General features: G+C 41.4%; 1 protein-coding gene across 1 annotated transcript in view; it reads left to right on the top strand.

The window, feature by feature from the left end:
* LOC309364732 (uncharacterized protein) overlaps nucleotides 1–17,150 on the top strand; it is a 52,121-nt gene extending 34,971 nt beyond the window's left edge. The window contains exons 10-11 of the mRNA XM_081902545.1: nucleotides 7,064–7,181; nucleotides 16,197–17,150. Of these exons, the coding sequence (XP_081758671.1) occupies nucleotides 7,064–7,181; nucleotides 16,197–16,392 (314 nt within the window). The 3' untranslated portion in view covers nucleotides 16,393–17,150. The remainder of the gene's footprint in view (nucleotides 1–7,063; nucleotides 7,182–16,196) is intronic.
* The last annotated feature ends 2,924 nt before the right edge of the window (nucleotides 17,151–20,074 follow it).

Genomic DNA, 20,074 nt, shown 5'->3' with positions numbered 1-20,074 from the left:
ACTCTTCAAAAGTTTAAGAAAACAAAATACAAACCATTTTTATGTATTTTTTTAAAAAAAGACTAAAGTCCAAATAAATCCATGGTCCTGGCAAAGGCCATTCCCCACAAATATGTCAGAGAAAGCAGGAGTAAATCCTTAAGGAGCAGCTCCTCCTTGTAAGCGTCTCAGGAAGAGGCTCTAGATGGTCATCCAGCTTCTGCTTAAGTGCTCCCAGTGAAGGAGAGCCCACCATCTCCCAAGGCACTGTGTTCCCACTCTTACTTTTCGGAGAACCCGTAAACATAGGAAGAGCCTGCAGGATCAGGCCAGCAGCCCTTCTAATTCAGCATCCCGTTCTCCCAGTGCCTACCCAGATGCCTGTGGGAAACCCAAAAGCAGGGCCCAAGCACAAGAATACATGCTGCCACGAGCTCTGGAGGTAGAGCCTTGCCATCATAGTTTATAGTCACTGATAGTCTCCTCCTTCATGAATTTGTCCAATCCTCTTTTAGTGCTGGCCATCGCTGCCTCCTCCACCCATTGGTCCTTTGGAGCAAGCGAGAGCATGCACACTCCATCTTCTATATTAGCACCCCTTCAGCTATTTCAAGACAGCTATCAGGAATTCTGGGAAGGCAAAACAGATTAGGGTAATATAGAGATGTTTTCAAACACCATTATTTTTCACGAAAGCAGCAAAGCGGCACTCCTCTGAGCTGAACCGACATGTTCAGAGTAATCCACTGCTGCTGAAAAATCATTTCCAGAAACAATTTCCTGATATCATTGTTGCCATAATAGGACTGGATTAGAGATCCTGTTAATAATATTAAAAGCGCGAGAAGGGCATTTTCAGCACTGTGATTCATTGATCTCTTTTCGACTCTGCTCTGAAATGTTTAATTTAAAAGTACGTTTCTGCCTAAATTTGCAGCACTGGAAACGAGCTCACTGTTCGGCTGGAAAACAAACAGCACTTTAAAAATTCAAGTTTGCAATAAATTCAGGCCTTTGGGTCCTGCTTGGGGGCAGTGGCGGAGCTTCATGCTCCGGCACCGGGGGGCAGACAGCAAGTGGGGCGGGGCTGGTGTGCACCCCAGGGGCACAGTGCTCATCCTGGGGGCATGATGCACCGTCCGCAGGGGTGTGATGCGCATCCTGGGGGTGTGGCACACTGCCTGCGAGGGCGTGGCGCCCAGCGCAGGTGGGGATCAGCTGCAATGTCACCCCACCGGGATCGCGCTGCCAGGGGCGGTGCGCTGCCCCCACATTCTTCTTCCTCCGCCAGTGCTTGGGGGCATCCTATAGGGATCTAAATGCTGAACTAGATGGGCCTTTGGCCTGATCCAACAAGGCTTTTCTTATCTTCTTAATGTCATCTCTCTGCAAGAGTGGGTTCTCAGATATCAATCCCGACAAAAGACTACTCAGAAATGCATGTAGTGTGTCACAAGTGTTGCTATGTGGAGTGCAGAGGTCAGGATTCCATCCTCTCCCTTTCATTTCCTTTGTTTTCTGTTCCCTGGCTCAGCCAGTTTGAAGTCCAGGGCCGGCCCACCCATTAGGAATAGTGAGGCCAATGCCTCAAGCAGCAGAAACCCTTGAGGAGGCAACGCTGTCGGTAGGCCTTAGGATGAGGCGGAGAAGCGACACCCACATCGGTGCTGATTTCGGGCAAGATCTCGTCATCATTGCACGGGAGCTTGCAGAGTGCACGAGGTGTCATGTGATTTGGGGAGAGATCTCGCCCCAAACCAGCAAGATCGCACCTGAAATCGGCACGGTCCCCAACCCCAGCTCAGCCAACGATATGACAGCATAACTGGCTCATCCCAGGTGAGCCAAATCTGGCTTAGTTGGGCCTGGTGTTAAGTCTCTAAAAGGGGCTGTTTGTGGACCATGGGGATACTTTCTCCTTGGTCACATGACCAGCATCAAACACTGCTTTAAAAAGGCTTGTTTTCCCTCTGCCAGGCTCAGGCAGAGCAGCAGCCACTCTGTTTGGTATAGCTGGTGTATCTTTACACTGGCTTAACTTACACTGGCTTGCTTTATGCATAGTCGCCGACTCCATGGGGCCTGAGGGGGCCCGAGCCCCCTCAAAAATTCGTTTGGGGGGGCTCTGCCCCCCCAATAATTTAAGAAAATTATTAGTTATAATATGCTTTGTAAAATCACAAAATTATGTTGGTATTTTTTATTTTCCTTGTTTGACGATAGTTACCTTTTAAAATACATTCAGTAATGAGTTAAAACAAAGCCACTCCCGATCTAGAGAGGGGGTGGGGTTGCGGGCTCTCGACCCATCAACAATCTCGCGGGGCTGGCGTCAGCCCCGCGAGAAGCGGGGATTCCCCCTAGCTCATTAATATTCACCGCCCACGGCGGCAGCCAATCGGCTGCCGCAAAGGGCGGGCCCTCACAGGTTCACTTTAGGTCGGGGCAGCCCGGGGCTCGCCCCTTTCGTTCCCCCAGCAGCAGCGGTTTGGAGGTCTTGGCCCCCCCCCCAATATTTTTTATAAGTCGGTATGGGCCCCCGCCCCCCCCAATATTTTTTATAAGTCGGCGCCCCTGGCTTTATGCCCGTACATATGGGATTTGGTGAGCTTTGCCCACATTGGTCTGCCTCTTGCACAGAGTGCCTGGTTATGTCTGAGCCACCTGCAAACTGTCGGTTTCTTTGTTTTTGAAGTCTATTTAAATATTCTTCTTATTATGTTTTTGTTTTTACTCTACCCATCTGACTGGGTTGCCACTCTGGCACATTATATGGGGAATTATTTGCAAACTACATCTCCTATTTATTTGTTTATTTGGAAAGATTTGTAAGGCAATTAAAACGAAAACAACCCTCTAAATGCATAAAACCATTGGCAGTAACACATAGGTAAAATAGCATCCGTTAAAATACAAGTCTATATTATGTATTTGGGTAGGCTTCTTCAAATAAAAAAGTTTTCTAGGAGGCATCTAAGACAGTTTAATACGGGTACCTGCAGAGAGTATAAAAAGTATGAAATAGTCAAACCACATGTGGTATTATATTTCTGCAGCGTTAAGGAATTAATCCTTAAGTATTTTTATAGGCATTGTTGTATATATTTACTTATGTGCTGGTTACTTTAGGAAAACCGGGGTGGTGTATGTATGAAATATGTGTGTAATATTATATTTATAATGATACACATAATAATGCATATAATATGTTTGTATTTTTAAAGGACCCAGGGAGGAATAATTCCTTGTAATTGAGATCAAGCTGTGAGATGAGAATTAAGAAAATAATCCATGCAGACAATCATAACATTGAGATTTTTTGGAAAGTCCCACCCCTAAATTCAATCCTCATTCGGATGTTTTAGGGTGTTCCCACCATGAGGACTTTTCCTCCCCCTAAACCTCAAGATTCCTCCAAGTCTGCTGGTACCTCCTTCTTTTATGTTCATGATGCCATTTGGGCTATATAAACGGCACTCCCAGTACAAGCATCAGAAATAGTGAGAATGGCTTAAGCATGGCTGTTTCCCACGAAGTAGGCTGCCTTAGATCAAATCAGATTAGCTGGCTGTCTATGGCAGTACTGACCACTCTGACAAGTTGTGGTTCTCCATGACCCCAGGCAGAATTACCGTATTTTTCACTCTATAAGACGCACCAGACCACAAAACCTTCTTGTAGGAGGAAAACAAGAAAAAAAATATTCTGAATCTCAGAAGCCAGAACAACAAGAGGGATCGCTGCAGTGATCCCTCTTGCTGTTCTGGCTTCTGGGATAGCTGCGCAGCCTGCATTCGCTACATAAGACGCACACACATTCCCCCTTACTTTTTAGGAGGGAAAAAGTGAGTCTTATAGAGCAAAAAATACGGTATTTCGCCTTACCTGCTATCTGATCCTTTCAACTGGAGATAGGATTTGGGACCTTCTGCACGGTCCTTCTTCCCAATTTGCAGTTTCGTTCTGCAAGCTGCACAGCTCGAAGCACACACATCATCTCACTCAACAAGGAGAGATTTCCTTCCATAGCTCCCCCCGCCCCGACTGTATCACTGATAATAATTGATGCGGTGTAAGAGCAAACCTCCCAAATTTGCAATTTCTAAAACGCTACACGAACGGAAACAAAACCGTGCTTCGAAATTTGCACGTCTCTGAATTTTGTGACGCGGTTTTCCAGACAAGTAATGTGTGCAAAAAAATGTGTATGTTGCTGAAAAGAACTTATAGAATGCATTATATTAGGGGAGATTGCTTGTACAAATGTCAGGCAAAATTACCTACAGAAATGTGTATATTCATAGAATGCTATTGAATGAGAATTTAAAAATAAATAAATAAGCAAAGTGATGCAGAAATGTGGAAAAGAGAACGAACTTAAGACTGAAAACATGAGAAATGGAAATTGACAAATGTGTCCATCTCTATAACAAACGTTTATGCTGTCAAGGGTGGGATGAAGTAGGAAGAAGTCTCAAAGTTTCTCCTATAAAATGTATGATAAGCACTGATAGGTCTGTTCAGAATTAGAGGTCAGAGAACTGGCTGAATAAATAAATAAGTTTCTGCTTTTCTGGAAACAAAGACTCTCAGATGGGAAAGATGCAAAAGTGTTTGGCCCCTTTAAGCAAACATGCAGTAATTTATCATAAACAGGCATATTTGGAAACTTTAGCAGGTGCTACTTTTGCAAGGGCGATGGGGTTAACTACCAAAGTTGTATGTAACTTGGATCTTGAGTAGAGTAATTAATCAAGAAATTAGATTCCTCTCCTCTTCTCCAGCCCACATGGAGTGCTGCTTGCCGGTATGCCAGACCAAACAACAGCAAAAAGAGGGAAAATATTTGTAATGAAAGCTTATTGAATAAATATGTTGGGTCTGTAAAAATGATTTCTCTGTTGTAAAGCAAAGGGATTCTTTTTAAAAAATCGTTATTAATCAAGTTTTATTATGCAGTGGAAAAAGGGAGGCAACGGCTGGCTAGGATTACAGTCTTATGTCTATTTAAGTGATTTCAAGATGTGGTATGTTTTTACATGCTTTTGTACAATTCAACAAAAACGTTCTTTTCCACCGTGTTGATTTTAAGAAACCGGCGAGAAAGCAGGCAGGCAAGCAAAATACATGAATTGGAAGGATAAATCTGCTACAGCCTTTTAAAATGTTGTTTTACTAAGTTCGTTTATTTGGTCAAATTCTCCTGACTTTGTTATAGGACTGCTCCCAATTAAATGAAAACCACTCTGACATGCAGTAATAATTTAACTATTGATTTGTGGGGCTTTTTTTGTTTTCCTTTTATTTGTATTTTCTTAATCTTTCTAGGAATAAAAAATCCTAAATCTTACCACACTTCCAACCATTTAAGCATATTATTATTACTGTAATTAAAAAAAGAAAAACTGAAAAAAGAAAATTTGCAGAGTGTTTCGTGGCCTGATATGGAGCTTCTAGGGAATGTAGTGATGCAGGGATCTGGTTGAGCACTATTGGAGATCATGGTTAAACTCCACAGACTTGTGATCTGTGGCAGAATTGCACCCACCCCAATAATTATCGAAATAACAATTAAACAAAAATATGTCTTATACTTGTCAACATTCTGAAACTGATTTAATTGTTTTAGCTCAGTTGCAATGATATGTTGCTCACCTGTGTATTATTCAAAACACTGCTGTTTTAAGCCACTGTTCTTAATGATTTTTATGACAGTTTTATTTAAGTTGCCTTGCAAGGGCTTGGCCCTAAAAGTCAGCATGGAAATACTGAAGCAAATGAATGAACGCCAGAATAAAATTGAGGGGAAGGGAATATAAATAGCCCAGATGAAGAATAGATGACTAAAAAGGGTATTTCTGGGTGGGATGATGGTCTGCACTTTGAAAAGTTCTGTATGTGCATTACAAAAAAATGGGTCTAAAATACATCCTTGTCAACAAATTCATGTTAATTATGAATTGACCAATAATATGGTCCTATTTCCCTCTCAGGTTTTTTTTTTAAAAAAAATTCTTAATAATAATAATAATAAATTATTTATATCCCGCCCTCCCCAGCCGAAGCCGGGCTCAGAGTGGCTAACAACAATTAAAGTAACACAGTTTACATAAAATCTCACTCAACTAATTGAAATGCATTCTAAAATCAATTCATTCTAAAATCAATTCATAGGCACTTTTCATAGATACTGCCTGGTGGGGGCTAAACTCTGTTTTAAAATGTCACGAGAATGGTTTGGTTGCTAAAAATAAGCTGTCTTTTTGCAGGTATATCAGCTTAAGGAAAGGGGCAAGGAGGAGGAGAATATACCAAAGTCGCTTGTAAGCATGAACGTTATAATTAACAAAGCCGATCATTTTAGTTTCTGACTGACATGTGACATGTGTGCATTCGCCCCCTCCCCCCCCCCCATCCAAAGCATCCAACCAGTCAAGTTGCTTTGAGAGATTGGCATTTCCGGGACAGAAGTGTACCAATATCTGCATAAATGTTTGATCTTCTATAACAGGGGTCAGCAAAGCTTTTCAGCAGGGGGCTGGTCCACTGTCCCTCAGACCATGTGGTGGGCCGGACTATATTTTGGAGAGAAAAAAATGAACAAATTCCTATGCCCCCACAAATAACCCAGAGATGCATTTTAAGATGCATTTAAGAAGGCGATGTGGCCGGATCTGGACTCCGGGCTTTAGTTTGCCTACCCATGCTCTATAACTTTGTGCTTGTTTGCCTTTTTATAGGTTGAGTTTTAATTTTAATAAGCATCTGCAGGTATAATAAGTTTTAGGCTGGCATATGATACACACACTTACATGGGAATAATAAGTCTTACTGAACGCAGTGGCAGTCTCTTTTAAATAGCATATAGGTTTGCTATATGTACAAAATGTAGGTACTTACGAGGGGTCTGTTTGCAGTTTTTACATTTTCCATATGTTGTTCCAAAAGTCAGGATAATACAATGGAAAGATATGCCTGCCTGATTTCCAAACCTCTACAAATAACTGTTTCAGTTTTTATTTACTCTTTTTCTGTCGGGAAGTAATAATTAAATTTCTATCTCTCTCCCTTCCCAACCACCCAGTTCCTCATCCACAGAAGCAATTAGCTTACAATGCTTCGAAAGCCGGGGTTGTAAAGTTAACTCAGACGTTGGGGACGGAGTGGATTGATAGAGGAGTGAGAGTGAACTGCATTTCTCCGTAAGTAACATGTAGGGTTTGGGGTATGTGTGAGGAAACAAGGAAATAAGGATGAATGTGATGAAGTTCTCAAGAAAATGTAAGAAAGCAAAGTTGTTAGCTAGCAAAACTTCAGTTCCTTAAATAAGGGCGGGGGAATACTCTCAAGCATAACACCAATGCCAAGTGCGTAGCAAAAAGTCTTCTCTATTGCTGTATATGTTCTGGGATTTTTGAAAAGATTATGCCATTTGATAACAGGTTTTCTAATTTTGTGAAGTGTGGTTTTTAACATTTCTTTCCCAGGTGAAATATTTCCTTGCTACTGTCCAAGTCTTCTGTGGTAAAAGAAAAGGCGTTTGACACTTAACAGACAATATTTTCCCCCTTCCAGTCCCCCCCCCTCACCCTTCTTTTTACCTCAGACAAATATACAGGCACTTTAAAAGGGACGTCATTATACTACCATCATTGAAATTCCATTCGGCGGTAGCAATTACAAGTCACCTCGGTATAATTTTTGTTTTTTATGAAATATATTCATTATCAATTGCATTTTACCTATTTTTTGAAGGCTTAAAGGTGGGAATTTTTGAAAAGGAAAAATACAAGACTCGTGCATGTGTGTGTGCATGCGCACACACACATTTCTCTTCCACATTGGGTACCTAAGCTGTGTGTGCCGCACTACGTGCCCTGGGCTCCCCCTAAGCTCCCCCTGTAGCCTCCAGCATGTTGGAGGACATTGTCTTGTCATCAGTGTAAAGTAAAATTCAACTGTGACTCTGGTGGGCTTCTATATATTTTTGGAGTGGGAGGGACACCATCTTCTCCTTTGCCTGATCAACAAGGCCACCTTTATGTGACTTGGAAAAAACCCAACAACTGAAGTGAGGTGTTCAACAGCAGAATCCTAAATTAGAGAAAGTAGGGTTTTACAGATAGGACTTCGGAGGGAACCTTCTCTACAAAGGCTCGGTGAAGCCATCCAGTTTGGCTTTTGACAATTTCGTTTTGGCTTAGCACACCACTTAAAATTAATATCCACTTTTGCTGATATGAAGACTGTCCAGTTTTTCTTGAGTCATGTTTTCCACCTATCTAGGAACCTGCATGTTCTGTCTCAGGATGGAGGTGGACCTAGGTGACAGGGATACCCCATGTACCTGATTTCTCATCAGTGGAGTCTCTGACACTCATCAGAAGCACACTGGAGGAGCTGAACTACACTTGCACCAGTGCACCCATACACCCCAAGCACCACCATTCCCTCCCAGTAAGCCACAGCGACTCCTCTGTGGGAAAGCTAGTATTGCAGCTCTGCCCCACCAGGTGAACCCCTTATGCCAGCAGGGCCTAGGTGTAACCTGATAAGCACAAAGGTCAAAAGAACCTCATGGAACGTCTGCAATCTCCTGCTGTTTCCCCACCATCACCAGCCCAAGTGCTCTGTTTGCCATCTAGCCTGATTAAGAGATCTGTCAAACTCAAAAGCTTGCACAGTTGTTACCATCTGGTCTAATAAAGGTGTCACCCTAAGATGAGTTTTGGAATTTTGCATATGAGCCAACATGCCTACCTGTATTTTTTTTTTAAAAAAAAAGATTGTTGTGTTCCTGTTGATGGGCCTCCATTATTTACCAGGCAATAAGCACCCTCAGATATGCAGATGACACAACTTTGATGGCAGAAAGTGAGGAGGAATTAAAGAACCTCTTAATGAGGGTGAAAGAGGAGAGCACAAAATATGGTCTGAAGCTCAACATCAAAAAAAATGAAGTTCATGGCCACTGGGCCCATCACCTCCTGACAAACAGAAGGGGAAGAAATAAAGGCAGTGAGAGATTTTACTTTCTTGGGCTCCATGATCACTGCACATGGTTACAGCAGTCATGAAATTAAAAGATCCCTGCTTCTTGGGAGAAAAGCTATGGCAAACCTAGGCAGCATCTTAAAAAGCAGAGACATCACCTTTCTGACAAAGGTCTGTATAGATAAAACTATAGTTTAGCTAGTAGTGATGTATGGAAGTGAGAGCTGGACCATAAAGAAGGCCGTTCGCCGAAGAATTGATGCTTTTGAATTATGGTGCTGGAGGAGACTCTTGAGAGTCCCATGGACTGCAAGAAGATCAAACCTCTCCATTCTGAAGGAAATCAGCCCTGAGTGCTCACTGGAAGGACAGATCGTGAAGCTGAGGCTCCAATACTTTGGCCACCTCATGAGAAGAGAAGACTCCCTGGAAAAGACCCTAATGTTGGGAAATATTGAGGGCACAAGGAGAAGGGGACGACAGAGGACAAGATGGTTGGACAGTGTTCTTGAAGCTACTAACATGAAGAAGTGTGCATGCACACGAAAGCTCATACCAAGAACTAACTTAGTTGGTCTTTAAGGTGCTACTGGAAGGAATTTTTTTTGTTTTGACTATGGCAGACCAACACGGCTACCTATCTGTAACTACTAACATGAGTTTGACCAAACTGCGGGAGGCAGTGGAAAACAGGAGTGCCTAGCATGCTCTGGTCCATGGGGTCACAAAGAGTCGGGCACGACTAAATGACTAAACAACAACAACAAGCACTTTGAAGTGATTAGCTCTTTTACCTTGGCTGTAATAGCTATACCGGCAGAAGCTTTGACACATGTTTCACAGTTTTGTATTAGATAAGTGAATACATGAGCCCTGCATGCACTGTTCCCTATGTGTTACATTTTTTTAAAGCTCTACGGGGTTTTAGCAAGTATACAGGCTCCAGCTCCACAAGGAAATGCATTCCTGAACTAAATTTTACAAGAGAATCCATATTTATTGCTGTGTCGGTGCCTAAGGCTTCCTTTAGTAATATCTAATTGCCAGAATTATTGCAGTATGAAAATGCTAATGCATATATCTTAACTAATGCATATCTGCTTGTGCATTTATGTTTTGTTTCCAGTTATGCATAAAACAACAGAAATGTCCTAATATACGGCACACAATTAGCGGTAGATATAGTGCAGGGATGGGGGAAGACTGGACAGGCTGATAAAGAGGAAAGCATGGGGTCACTTTTATAACAATAGGGCCTCCCAAACTAAATGTCCAGGGTGATGAGGAGGAGGATTAATTACTTATACCCCACCCAGCTGACTGGGTTGCTCCAGCCACTCTAGGCAGCTTCCAACATAATCAAAAGCACAGCAAAAACTTCCTGATACAGGGCTACTTCAGATGGGTCAGTTGTGTAGTTGCTGATCAGTTTGACATTGCATGGGAAGGTGTTCCACAGGGAGGGCGCCACTACTGAGAAGGCTGTTTGCCTGGTTCCCTGTAACATCACTTCTTGCAATGAGAGTACCACCAGAACGCCCTTGGAGCTGGACCTCGGTGTTCGGGCTTAAAAATTAGGGTGGAAACATTCCTTCAGTTATACAGGGCCAAAGCCATTTAGGACTTTAAAGGTCAGCACCAACACTTTGAATTTGGGTTTCCTAGGATCCCCAGAAGGGTGGGTGAATGTGGTGTAAAGAGGATATTGTCCGGTTTTTGTTTGGGCTAGGCAGTTAGCTTCAAAACCCAGAAAATTTGAGCCAGGGGCTCTCCAGATGTTGGTTTGGACTCCAACTCCCATCAGCATGGCAAGTGGTCAGGTATGAAGGCCGTGGTAGTCCAACAACATCTGGAGGGATACAGGTCTCCCATTCCTGGTCTGAGAGGAATCTGGGTTTGGGAGTTGGAAGGAGATTGGTTTGTGGGCATGAATAACTTTGTAGACGGAATTCATGTTATGGAGGCTTCCCACTCAATCACACTTCCAGGAAACCAACCGCATTTACTCACTATTGTTCTGTGATCTAACCAGCTTCTGTGCTCTTGTGAACCACTGACTGTGGTCTCCATCGTTGGTAACATCTGCTGCTTTTTTCTCACCGCAGTTAGCCCATGATCACGTCCAAATGGAATTCAATCACGCCATAATGTTCTCTACAGCTCTCTCTCTTTTTTTTACACTTTCTTTTTCTTTGCAATTCAAACTTACATTTGATCACTCATCAGTTATAATGCTTATTCCAAAATACTTGCTCATGTTTATAATCATAATTATATACGATTGCGTCTTAAAAATCCATCCTATCGAGTTTCATCCTCTTTAACAGGTATCTTAGTATATTCTGTTTTTTTTCCTCTTAAACTTCAAACCCTGCTGTGGACTTCACATATGGAAAATTATTTTTTAAATACAGAAAAAGTATATAGTCCTCCTTGAAAGATTCTAAATGTGTTTCTTATCAGAGCCGTCAGTTTTGCCATTTCTGCATATTCCATGATTTTTACCAGCCATTCTTCCTTTGAGGGTATTCTTTCCTCCTTCCACTTCTGTGGATAAAGATCCCTTGCTGCTGTGGCTAGGCACATACATAAATACAGCTGAAGCTTCCTTTGGAAGCGCACCTTCGGTTCTTGTGTTAACATGTGAATGACAAGGCCAGTTGAGAACAGCTGGATTGCGAATGCTTATTCTAGCAATCCAAACACTGCTCTCCAATCTGGATCAACAAAATCTGCAAGAGATCTGGAATGCTGAAGTTTTCAGGGTAGGATGAAGCATCTTCACACTGACAGGGGGGTGAGCAATAGGTTTTTGTGTGTACAGTGGAACCTCAGCTCCCAAACGAACGAAAACCAGAAGTAATTGTTCCGGTTTTTGAATGTTCTTTGGAAGCCGAACGCCTGCCTTCTGATTGGCTGCAAAAAAAGCTGCTGCAGCCAATCAGAAGCCGCGCCATGGTTCCTGAACTGTTTTGGGAATTGAACAGACTCCCTGAATGGATTAAGTTTGGGAACCAAGGTTCTGCTGTATATGGAACTGGCATAAAAGGACACCAGAGGGAAGAACCAAGCAAAACCCTATCACTTAAAGGCATCCCAATTAACCAGCATTACCATCCCCATTAAGCAACAGCAGTTGCTCTTAAATATCTCTGGGCTTTTATGTAGTTTCTTGGGAGATGTCCCAATTAAGTGGGTTTTACTGATTAAACACTTCCTGAGTAATTGAAGTGTACTTAAATCATTCAAATTAATAACTCATCTGAAAGAAATCAACTTATACACAGATGGAAACCCCTTTCTCCAAAACACACAAATGCACACACTTTGGGAGAAGAACTCTTGCGACCATTCTAAGGGAGCAGCTGATAAACAAGGCACTCAAAGACCAACATATCCACTGGCATAAAGTGTGGGATCGTTTGGGGGCTACTTGAGTCTTAAATCAACCCACACTGCTGCCTTCAGCAGCGAAATGTCAGTTCTGCATCTCCCGTGAAGGGAACCTAGATAGTGTGATAAGCCATTGTTATGCAACAGCATTGCATTCCAGATGAGGCAGAGAATTAACGCCTTGGCACTTGTCACCGCTCAGAATGGTTAAGAGCCAAGGCACATTTGCCTAAAAGGGTTTTTCCATCTCCAGCATTAAATTGCCCATCTTGGCACTGAGCCTCTCCCAGAAGATGTGCAGTATACTGGGGCATATCTAATATTTGTATAAGAACCCAAAAGCTTTCTTACAAGCCACTATGTTGTTGTTGTTATTGTTGTTATTATTATTTTTCTCGTTTGCTTATTTTTCCAAACCAGAACAGTCCTAAATTATAAAACGTTCAATTTCCTCCCACCGCCAGCATAATTAAACGAAAGGCCTAAGTTCTACTATGTGGTACCGTGCTCTATAATTTATGAATATCATAATTAACTTCAGAAATTTCAGTTTTGCTGGGTTTTATTTGCCTGGAGGCAATGGCTGCAGCGCTATTCACAGGACTTCTGTATGCTCAGGAGGGTTTCTGAAGCCTTCCTTTCAGAAAGCTGGTTGTTGTCCTGCTATTAAGGACGAAATTGAATTTTGTGTTCATTTTACTGAGAAATTAGTTAATTCACATATTTTGAACCAATGTGTGAACCAAACACAGCTATCCTTCAAAAAGCACGCTTGTCTGAATTTTGTGAGGCAGTTCGACAACCAAACAATAAATATAGATATTCGATTCTGTTCTGTTCTATTCTAAAAATGCATATAGCAGTGAAAACAACGCATTCAAAGGCAGTATAAGAAGAAGAACTGCTTGCAAAAATGTGTACGTTTTTCAAAACTGCATACAAAAAAATGTGTTTATTGGGAATAATTCACACTAAAATGCTGATGAACGTTCATGAGGATTTTTTTAAAAAACAAAACCTTGTGGAAATGTGGGGAACTGAATTTAAGATAGGAAAAGGAGAAATTTAGAGGACTATAATGGATGGACAGGTTTGACCTTTAGCCTGTTAAATGGAGAGAGGTGGAAAGTTTCATTCAAGCAGTCCTACTTCATCCTATTTTGTTCCCTAGTGGAGAATTGCAAAGATCTTACTGCAGAGACCTCCCGCTCAGTATTGTTTGTTGTGGGGAGAAGCTAAGCTTGCTCTCCTCTTCTCCCCGCTATACACACTGCTGGGTAGACAGACTTGTCAGAGATGACTGTGCCTCTCCCCCCAGCAAGGGTGCCATTGGACTTTCAGGCAGACGTTCTGGGCCATACTCAGCAGAATTAATAGGAGCTCTTCCCCTTGATTCCAGAGTCTAAAATTACCAAACTGCATCACTGCACACATATACACCCCACCAAATATTCCTCATTTGAATAAACCCATTCATTTATTTTATTTTTTAAAAAAACCTTTTGTTTGGTGAAAAGGTAAACAAACTGAGTGATCTATCTATTTGTTACACAATTCACTGCTGAATATATCTCCATATAGAAAGAGATGCATCTTGGATCTGGTTTAAATGATCAAAGCCAGACTGTTTATCTAGTTTCTAATGAATAGAAAATAAAATGATGCAGCATGAAGCCTAAGGCCACACCCTGCTAACATTTGCAAATAAAACTGGTACTGAATTGTAATCAGAGATTCACAGGAAATGCTTGAAAAATGGGATTGGTGTTCCTCCCCACCCCCCTTCTCCAAATGTCTACTAAAAGTAAAATAAAATAAAATGGCTGGCCTTCTTTGGATCATCCGTCACTACCCCTAGAGCACCTAGCACATTCTGATAATTATTATTGTTGTTATTCTCATTATTATCAGTGTGATCCAAGCCTAGTATTGTTTCATATTTTATGTGTCTAATATATATGGGAAAAAATGTTGTTGAGTAACAGTAAATGATAAGCCTGTTGATATTCTTTTGCAACTGAAAAATCAAATTGTTTTCGTAGAAAACATGTGTTAGAGTCAAGGGGTTGAGAAGACTGGGATAGGGAACTACTTAGGGAAAATAATATTGTGATTATAATATTACTTTGGAATGCAGGATAGTGCCAGAGGTCAATCATGTTGCCCTTGTGTGGTATTATTTCTGAATAGCTATCCTGTTTATTGTCAGTTTCAGACTGAAAAGAAAGTAGAGTTGTGGAAGAGTGCCCCGGTTAAGCAAAAAAATTAAAACATGTATATGAGAAAGAGAGCAAAGTCTGAACCACATCCATTAAACAATATCGCAAGAGTTTCTTTTAAAACAAAAGTACAAGGCGGAGGTTTCTCGTTCCCAGAATTCAGTGTTTCTAAACCCTGTTTCTTTGGAAGCATAAATTGGGATGAGGATGAAGTTTGAGAACAAAACGGCATTTCGAGACTTTGTTCATTTCATATTTATCACTAGCTTGTTTGCTAATTTTCATTTGCAAGAGGCAATTCTTCCAGCTAACTGGCTGCCTCAATGGGCCACTGATTTCTTTGAAGTGACAGTCTGTAAATATGCATAAAAAAGAGATGCAATTAGCGCGTGTGTGGTTCAGTGCAGTCTGATTTCATTGGCAAGTTTACCCACAGTGTTGATAAGCTACATTATCTAGAAAATTGGCCGCTGAAAAACAGCACCTCTGATTGCCAGCAAAGGTTCCAGATAACAGGGTGCTGAAGAGAAATATAATTGAGGTTGAATATGTTAACCAAGGTGTCACATGTTCCTTAGAAGCACTAATTTATCAGCATGTTGGAATTTTTATTAACATTTGGAATGCATTTCTACCACACTAATGAAGTGGAATTGGCAGCTCAGGTTTTAGTTATTGTCATTTCTGAGAAGTTAAATGTAATTTCTTGTTAGGCCCAGTTATGTAAATATATTTATACAGGGACTGGGGGGGGGGGGAGAGAGAGAATTATAACATTTCTCAAAATACAAATATGTTGCTAAGGAGGAGGGTGACAAATCAGTTATTGTTAAAGCCCTAAACACCCACCAAATGTTTATGGAGTGCTGTGGATTCTTTAGCTCTCATTCATATATTTTGGGGGGAGATATATATATATATATATATATATATATATATATATATATATATATATATATATATGCAAACATTTCCTGATAAATTCTCTGTCATATTGCAGAGAAGGTGTCAAAGCTGGCAGATATTAGAAGCCAGTTCCTTTAAGCTTTTTACTAACTGACATTTTCTTCTCGGGAAAAGTCCTAGTGAATGTGAACTTTTATTCTAAAATTAGAAAAGAAAGAAATAATGGTTATGCCTTCCTCTTGAAATGATAGCATGTGAACTGCCTGCATTTGCTGAACATATTGTAGACCCCCTTTCGCAGTGTCTCCTAATGAATAGAATAATTGCTATGTCCAGTTCCAAAAAATCTATTTGTAGGTAAACGCTCGCAAGTCACTTTCAATTTAGATGATGTGATTGTTTGTGAGGCAAATCTTTCAATTGGGACGTTATGCTAAATAATGTATCGCTAATGTGGAAATAAATGAAGGACACACTGATGATACATAAAAACTATATTAGAAAGACATTTAACGGGAATCATGTTTGAAGTTTCTGGTGGCTTTTAGCCAGGGAGGTTTGGAATCTTTCTCATCCTTCGTTTGAAAAGTACCCCCAGGGCTATTTTTGTATTGTTGCAATTTTGTGCTGCAAAGCAAAGAAAGAAAGAAAGAAAGAAAGAAAGAAACCATAACAAGCCGGTTTGTGTCTTATATGTTTATACAGGGGGATTGTCGACACACCACTCATCCATTCTGAGGAGCTGAAACCCCTTGTGCAGTGCTGGCTCACGGACATCCCAGCCGGAAGGCTGGCTCGAGTGACAGACTTGCAAGCTGCCGTCGTATACTTGGCATCTGAAGCTTCAGATTATATGACTGGCCACAACTTAGTCATTGAAGGAGGGCAAAGCTTATGGTAGAAAAGGAATGGAAACGCTCTTTCAATGCATGCGGAGGAATGACAGGCACACAGGAAAGACTCCCCTGATCACATTGCAGTTCTGCACGAGTTACGAGTGTTCAGCTTCTCTCTTGACATTGTCCATTAATTCCTTCCTCCAAAAAATAGAGCTTTTAATTTCCAAACTGCTATTTTAGACCCAATCTACAGCAGCTCTTGTCTTAACAAAAGTCAGCATGTGGAGGTTTGCTTATTTAAAAAAAAAAATCTGCCCTAGACTGAATGCTATACTAGTACACACACACACACACACACTGATTTTCCCTCTATCGACACATTCAGTTCAGTGGAGTAAACAGATTGCCACTATGCAAATAATTTTGTACTTAAAAAAATAAAAATTAAGTAGGATCCTATATTTTAGCCAACAGAGAAGACATCCTGTTGCCAGCTTGAATGTTGTGTTTGAATCTTTGCTAAATTACTGCTTCAATTAATCAAGAAAATTTGTTGATACTTCTACTGCAGCTGTAATGTCAAATATAGGGGGGGATTGCATGGGTGTGTGTGAAGAGAAATGCTTGAAATGCTATGTTATTCTTGCAGCAGGATTTTGTCTTGAGAAAGTAAATTGAGGATTGACAGTCAATGTTTGTTGGTTTGTGTTGTAGCCCCCGCCCACCCCCAGCTTTAAATGGAAATGATTCCAGCAATTGCTCTAAAAGGTGTTGGTATTGCATTCTGCACTGCAAAATTAAAATCACGTTATCTAATTCATTTTTGATATTTAGAAAAAACACTGCACAAAGTTTGCATTTTAAATACACATTTTTAAACATCGTGTCTCTCAAAACACACATTTTAAAGTGTAGCTCTGATTTTTGAAGGTGTGCTGAGAACTGCAGCAAAATATTTAGGAAGGCTGATAGCTGGGGGATAAACTAATTTCTAGTCCAGATTTCAGTCTAGGAAGTGAGGATGAGATCAGTTGCATTACAAGGTTGAATTCCTCAAGCATCCTTACTTGTGAGGCACCTGTAGACTGGCAATAGCTCTAGAAATGGTGGGGAAAGCTGTCCATCTGCAGGGCACAGTGGCCCTTCCATTGCTCTTTACTGCTATAAATGTAGAGTTTATATTTTCTTGGCATAAAGTGTTGTATATGCCAGTGTGGTGTAGTGGTTAAGAGCGGTAGACTCCTAATCTGGGGAACCGGGTTCGTGTCTCCGCTCCTCCACATGCAGCTGCTGGGTGACCTTGGGCCAGTCACACTTCTCTGAAGTCTCTCAGCCCCACTCACCTCACAGAGTGTTTGTTGTGGGGGAGGAAGGGAAAGGAGAATGTTAGCCGCTTTGAGACTCCTTAAAGGGAGTGAAAGGCGGGATATCAAATCCAAACTCTTCTTCTTCTTCTTCTATATCTGACAAATCTATGGACGTGGTCCTATGCAAAATGAGCTGTATTCTTAGCCTAATTTTCCACCCACCTTCATGACTTTCTACTGCCCATCACAAGCTGAGTTGGCTGTTCTTCCTTCCCTGACCCGTTTCTTCTTCCAAACATTACAGTGTGGCCTCTGGAGTCAACAACCTCTTAGTAATTCTTCAAGTGGAACCATTAAAAACTTAAAGCTTTTTCGTTGTTTTTCTGGGCTCACGAAACATTTTTCTGTGAGCCCCGTACACTTCCATCAAATTGTGTCATGCTTTGGAAAACTTAGTTTGATTCTCACATGACTGTGGCTGGCCTTTCATCCCAAGGTTAATGTACAAACAGGAGTGAACTCATCAGGAGTTCTTCCAACTAATTCTAGGGGGACTTGTATACTGTGGCTGGACCTCTTGTGAACAGCTTGTTTTAGACCCTACCTAAGAGGGAAAAATAACAAACTTCAGCTAATTTGAAACATAAACCACCATTTGCAATTGGCATAATAATAATAAGAAGAAAAAAAAGCCTTATTTTTTTCCAGACCTAGTGGAAAGACTATGGAGTAAGCAGACTGCGAACCAACCTTTTATGTCCAATAATGACTTCTCCGACTTTCAAACTGGAAACATCTGGGGCAAAATTATGATATGAATCACATTGTAGTCATAAGACCATATAATTTAGTCCTTCTGTTCAAATCAATGGTGCTTCTCCCTTCTTCCACCAACAATATTGTTTGAGTATATACTTCTTCATAGTAATGGCGGGTAAAGTGGTATTGGTTAGTAATCTTTTGGACTAGCTCCTTGAGCTATAAATATGCCAACAGGTCTGTAACACTGCAGCATTTTCTGAACTAAGTAGAAACGATCGTACTGCAGTCTACAAGGGGCTTCCAAATCCCCAAATCGTGGCTTATAGATCATAAACCTTGGTGTAAAGGATCAACCTCATGGGTACAGGAGAGGGGCATACCCTCACCAATATGTCAGAGTAGCCTGCAAAATAATCAGTTCTTGTAATGGAGGGATGTATGAAGTGGGGTTCTCCAAAGCTCTGCACTGGGATTGATTCCTTTTGGACTGGTGTTAATAATATGGAGTTATTGCTGATGACACCAAGTTGTTCCAAAAAAATAATAATCCCTAAACCAGGCATTAAAATGTTAAAGGTGGTTCATTGTAGTCAAGCATTGGGGAGGGAGTAGAATTCCTTTCTTCACATATGCATTGATGTGCATGGAGCTATCCACCACAACCACAACTACTTAAAGGGGCATTGCTTTGGCAGGGGGAATTTCCCTTTGTCCCTTCACAGTAAATGCTGTCATCTAGCACCAAGGGTTGAGCCAGCATCTCGCTATTTAGTTCTACTCTCTGCTTACTGTTCTTTAACCAGCTACCAGTCCTTTGCAGGATTTGTCCACTTACTCCACAGATATCTGATGTAAGTTTTCCCCGACCCCTGTCCAAGTCATTTGAGATCAGTGTTTTAGGGATGTCACATGAATTCACTTGCAAAAGTGAGCGCTCTTGTTCAACTGGATGCGAGCAAGAGTGAGGTGACAGCTCAGGATCCTGGGAGGGCCTGCCTCCTCTTCCACAACGACCTTTACCCTTCCTAGTCCCCAGAGCAAGCTAAAATAATACAACAGGCAATAGCAGCAGGCAAAACAACAGAAACAAAACAGTGCAATTCAATATTAAAGGTGTCGTGGGAAATAAAGAGCCCTTTGCCTGGCACTCTAAAGACATCTATATAGGTGCCAGGTGAGCGGTCCCAGAAGGGATTTCAGACGCTGGGTGTCACAACCAAGAAGTTTCTGTCTCAGTCACCACCCATCTCACCTAAGGCTGGATGGTGCTGGAACTCACCACAAACCCTTGTTCTCTTATAATGGCTATGGTGCCTACCAGAGAGGTTTCGTAACTGAGTTCCAGCTGGGGGGGAAAGCCCTGCTTTTGTGGGATGCCAGCAAAATTTACACATCGCGTTGATACAAGAAGAATCAATCTATGGCTACAAAGATGCCAGCAAAAAGTGAGCAAGTTTTTGAGTTCATCAGAGCTCTTTGCCAAGTTGGTTGTCCAGTAAAACTGAGAGGGGATGTGGTAAAATGTAAAGGATTGCCTTACTCTGGGTTGCTGAAAGGAAATGACTTGATTACAGATATCAGGGTGCCTACATGACAGATTCATCCATATTTCACGGTCTGTTTGTTTTTACGAATTTACAAGACAAAGCAATACTCTGACCAGAGTTTACGGTAT

The sequence above is a fragment of the Podarcis melisellensis genome, assembly GCF_964234715.1.
Source record: "Podarcis melisellensis genome assembly, chromosome: 2".
NCBI lineage: Eukaryota > Metazoa > Chordata > Lepidosauria > Squamata > Lacertidae > Podarcis > Podarcis melisellensis.
Note: the sequence above shows the minus strand (reverse complement) of the source record. Positions and strands in the feature narration are given on the sequence as shown.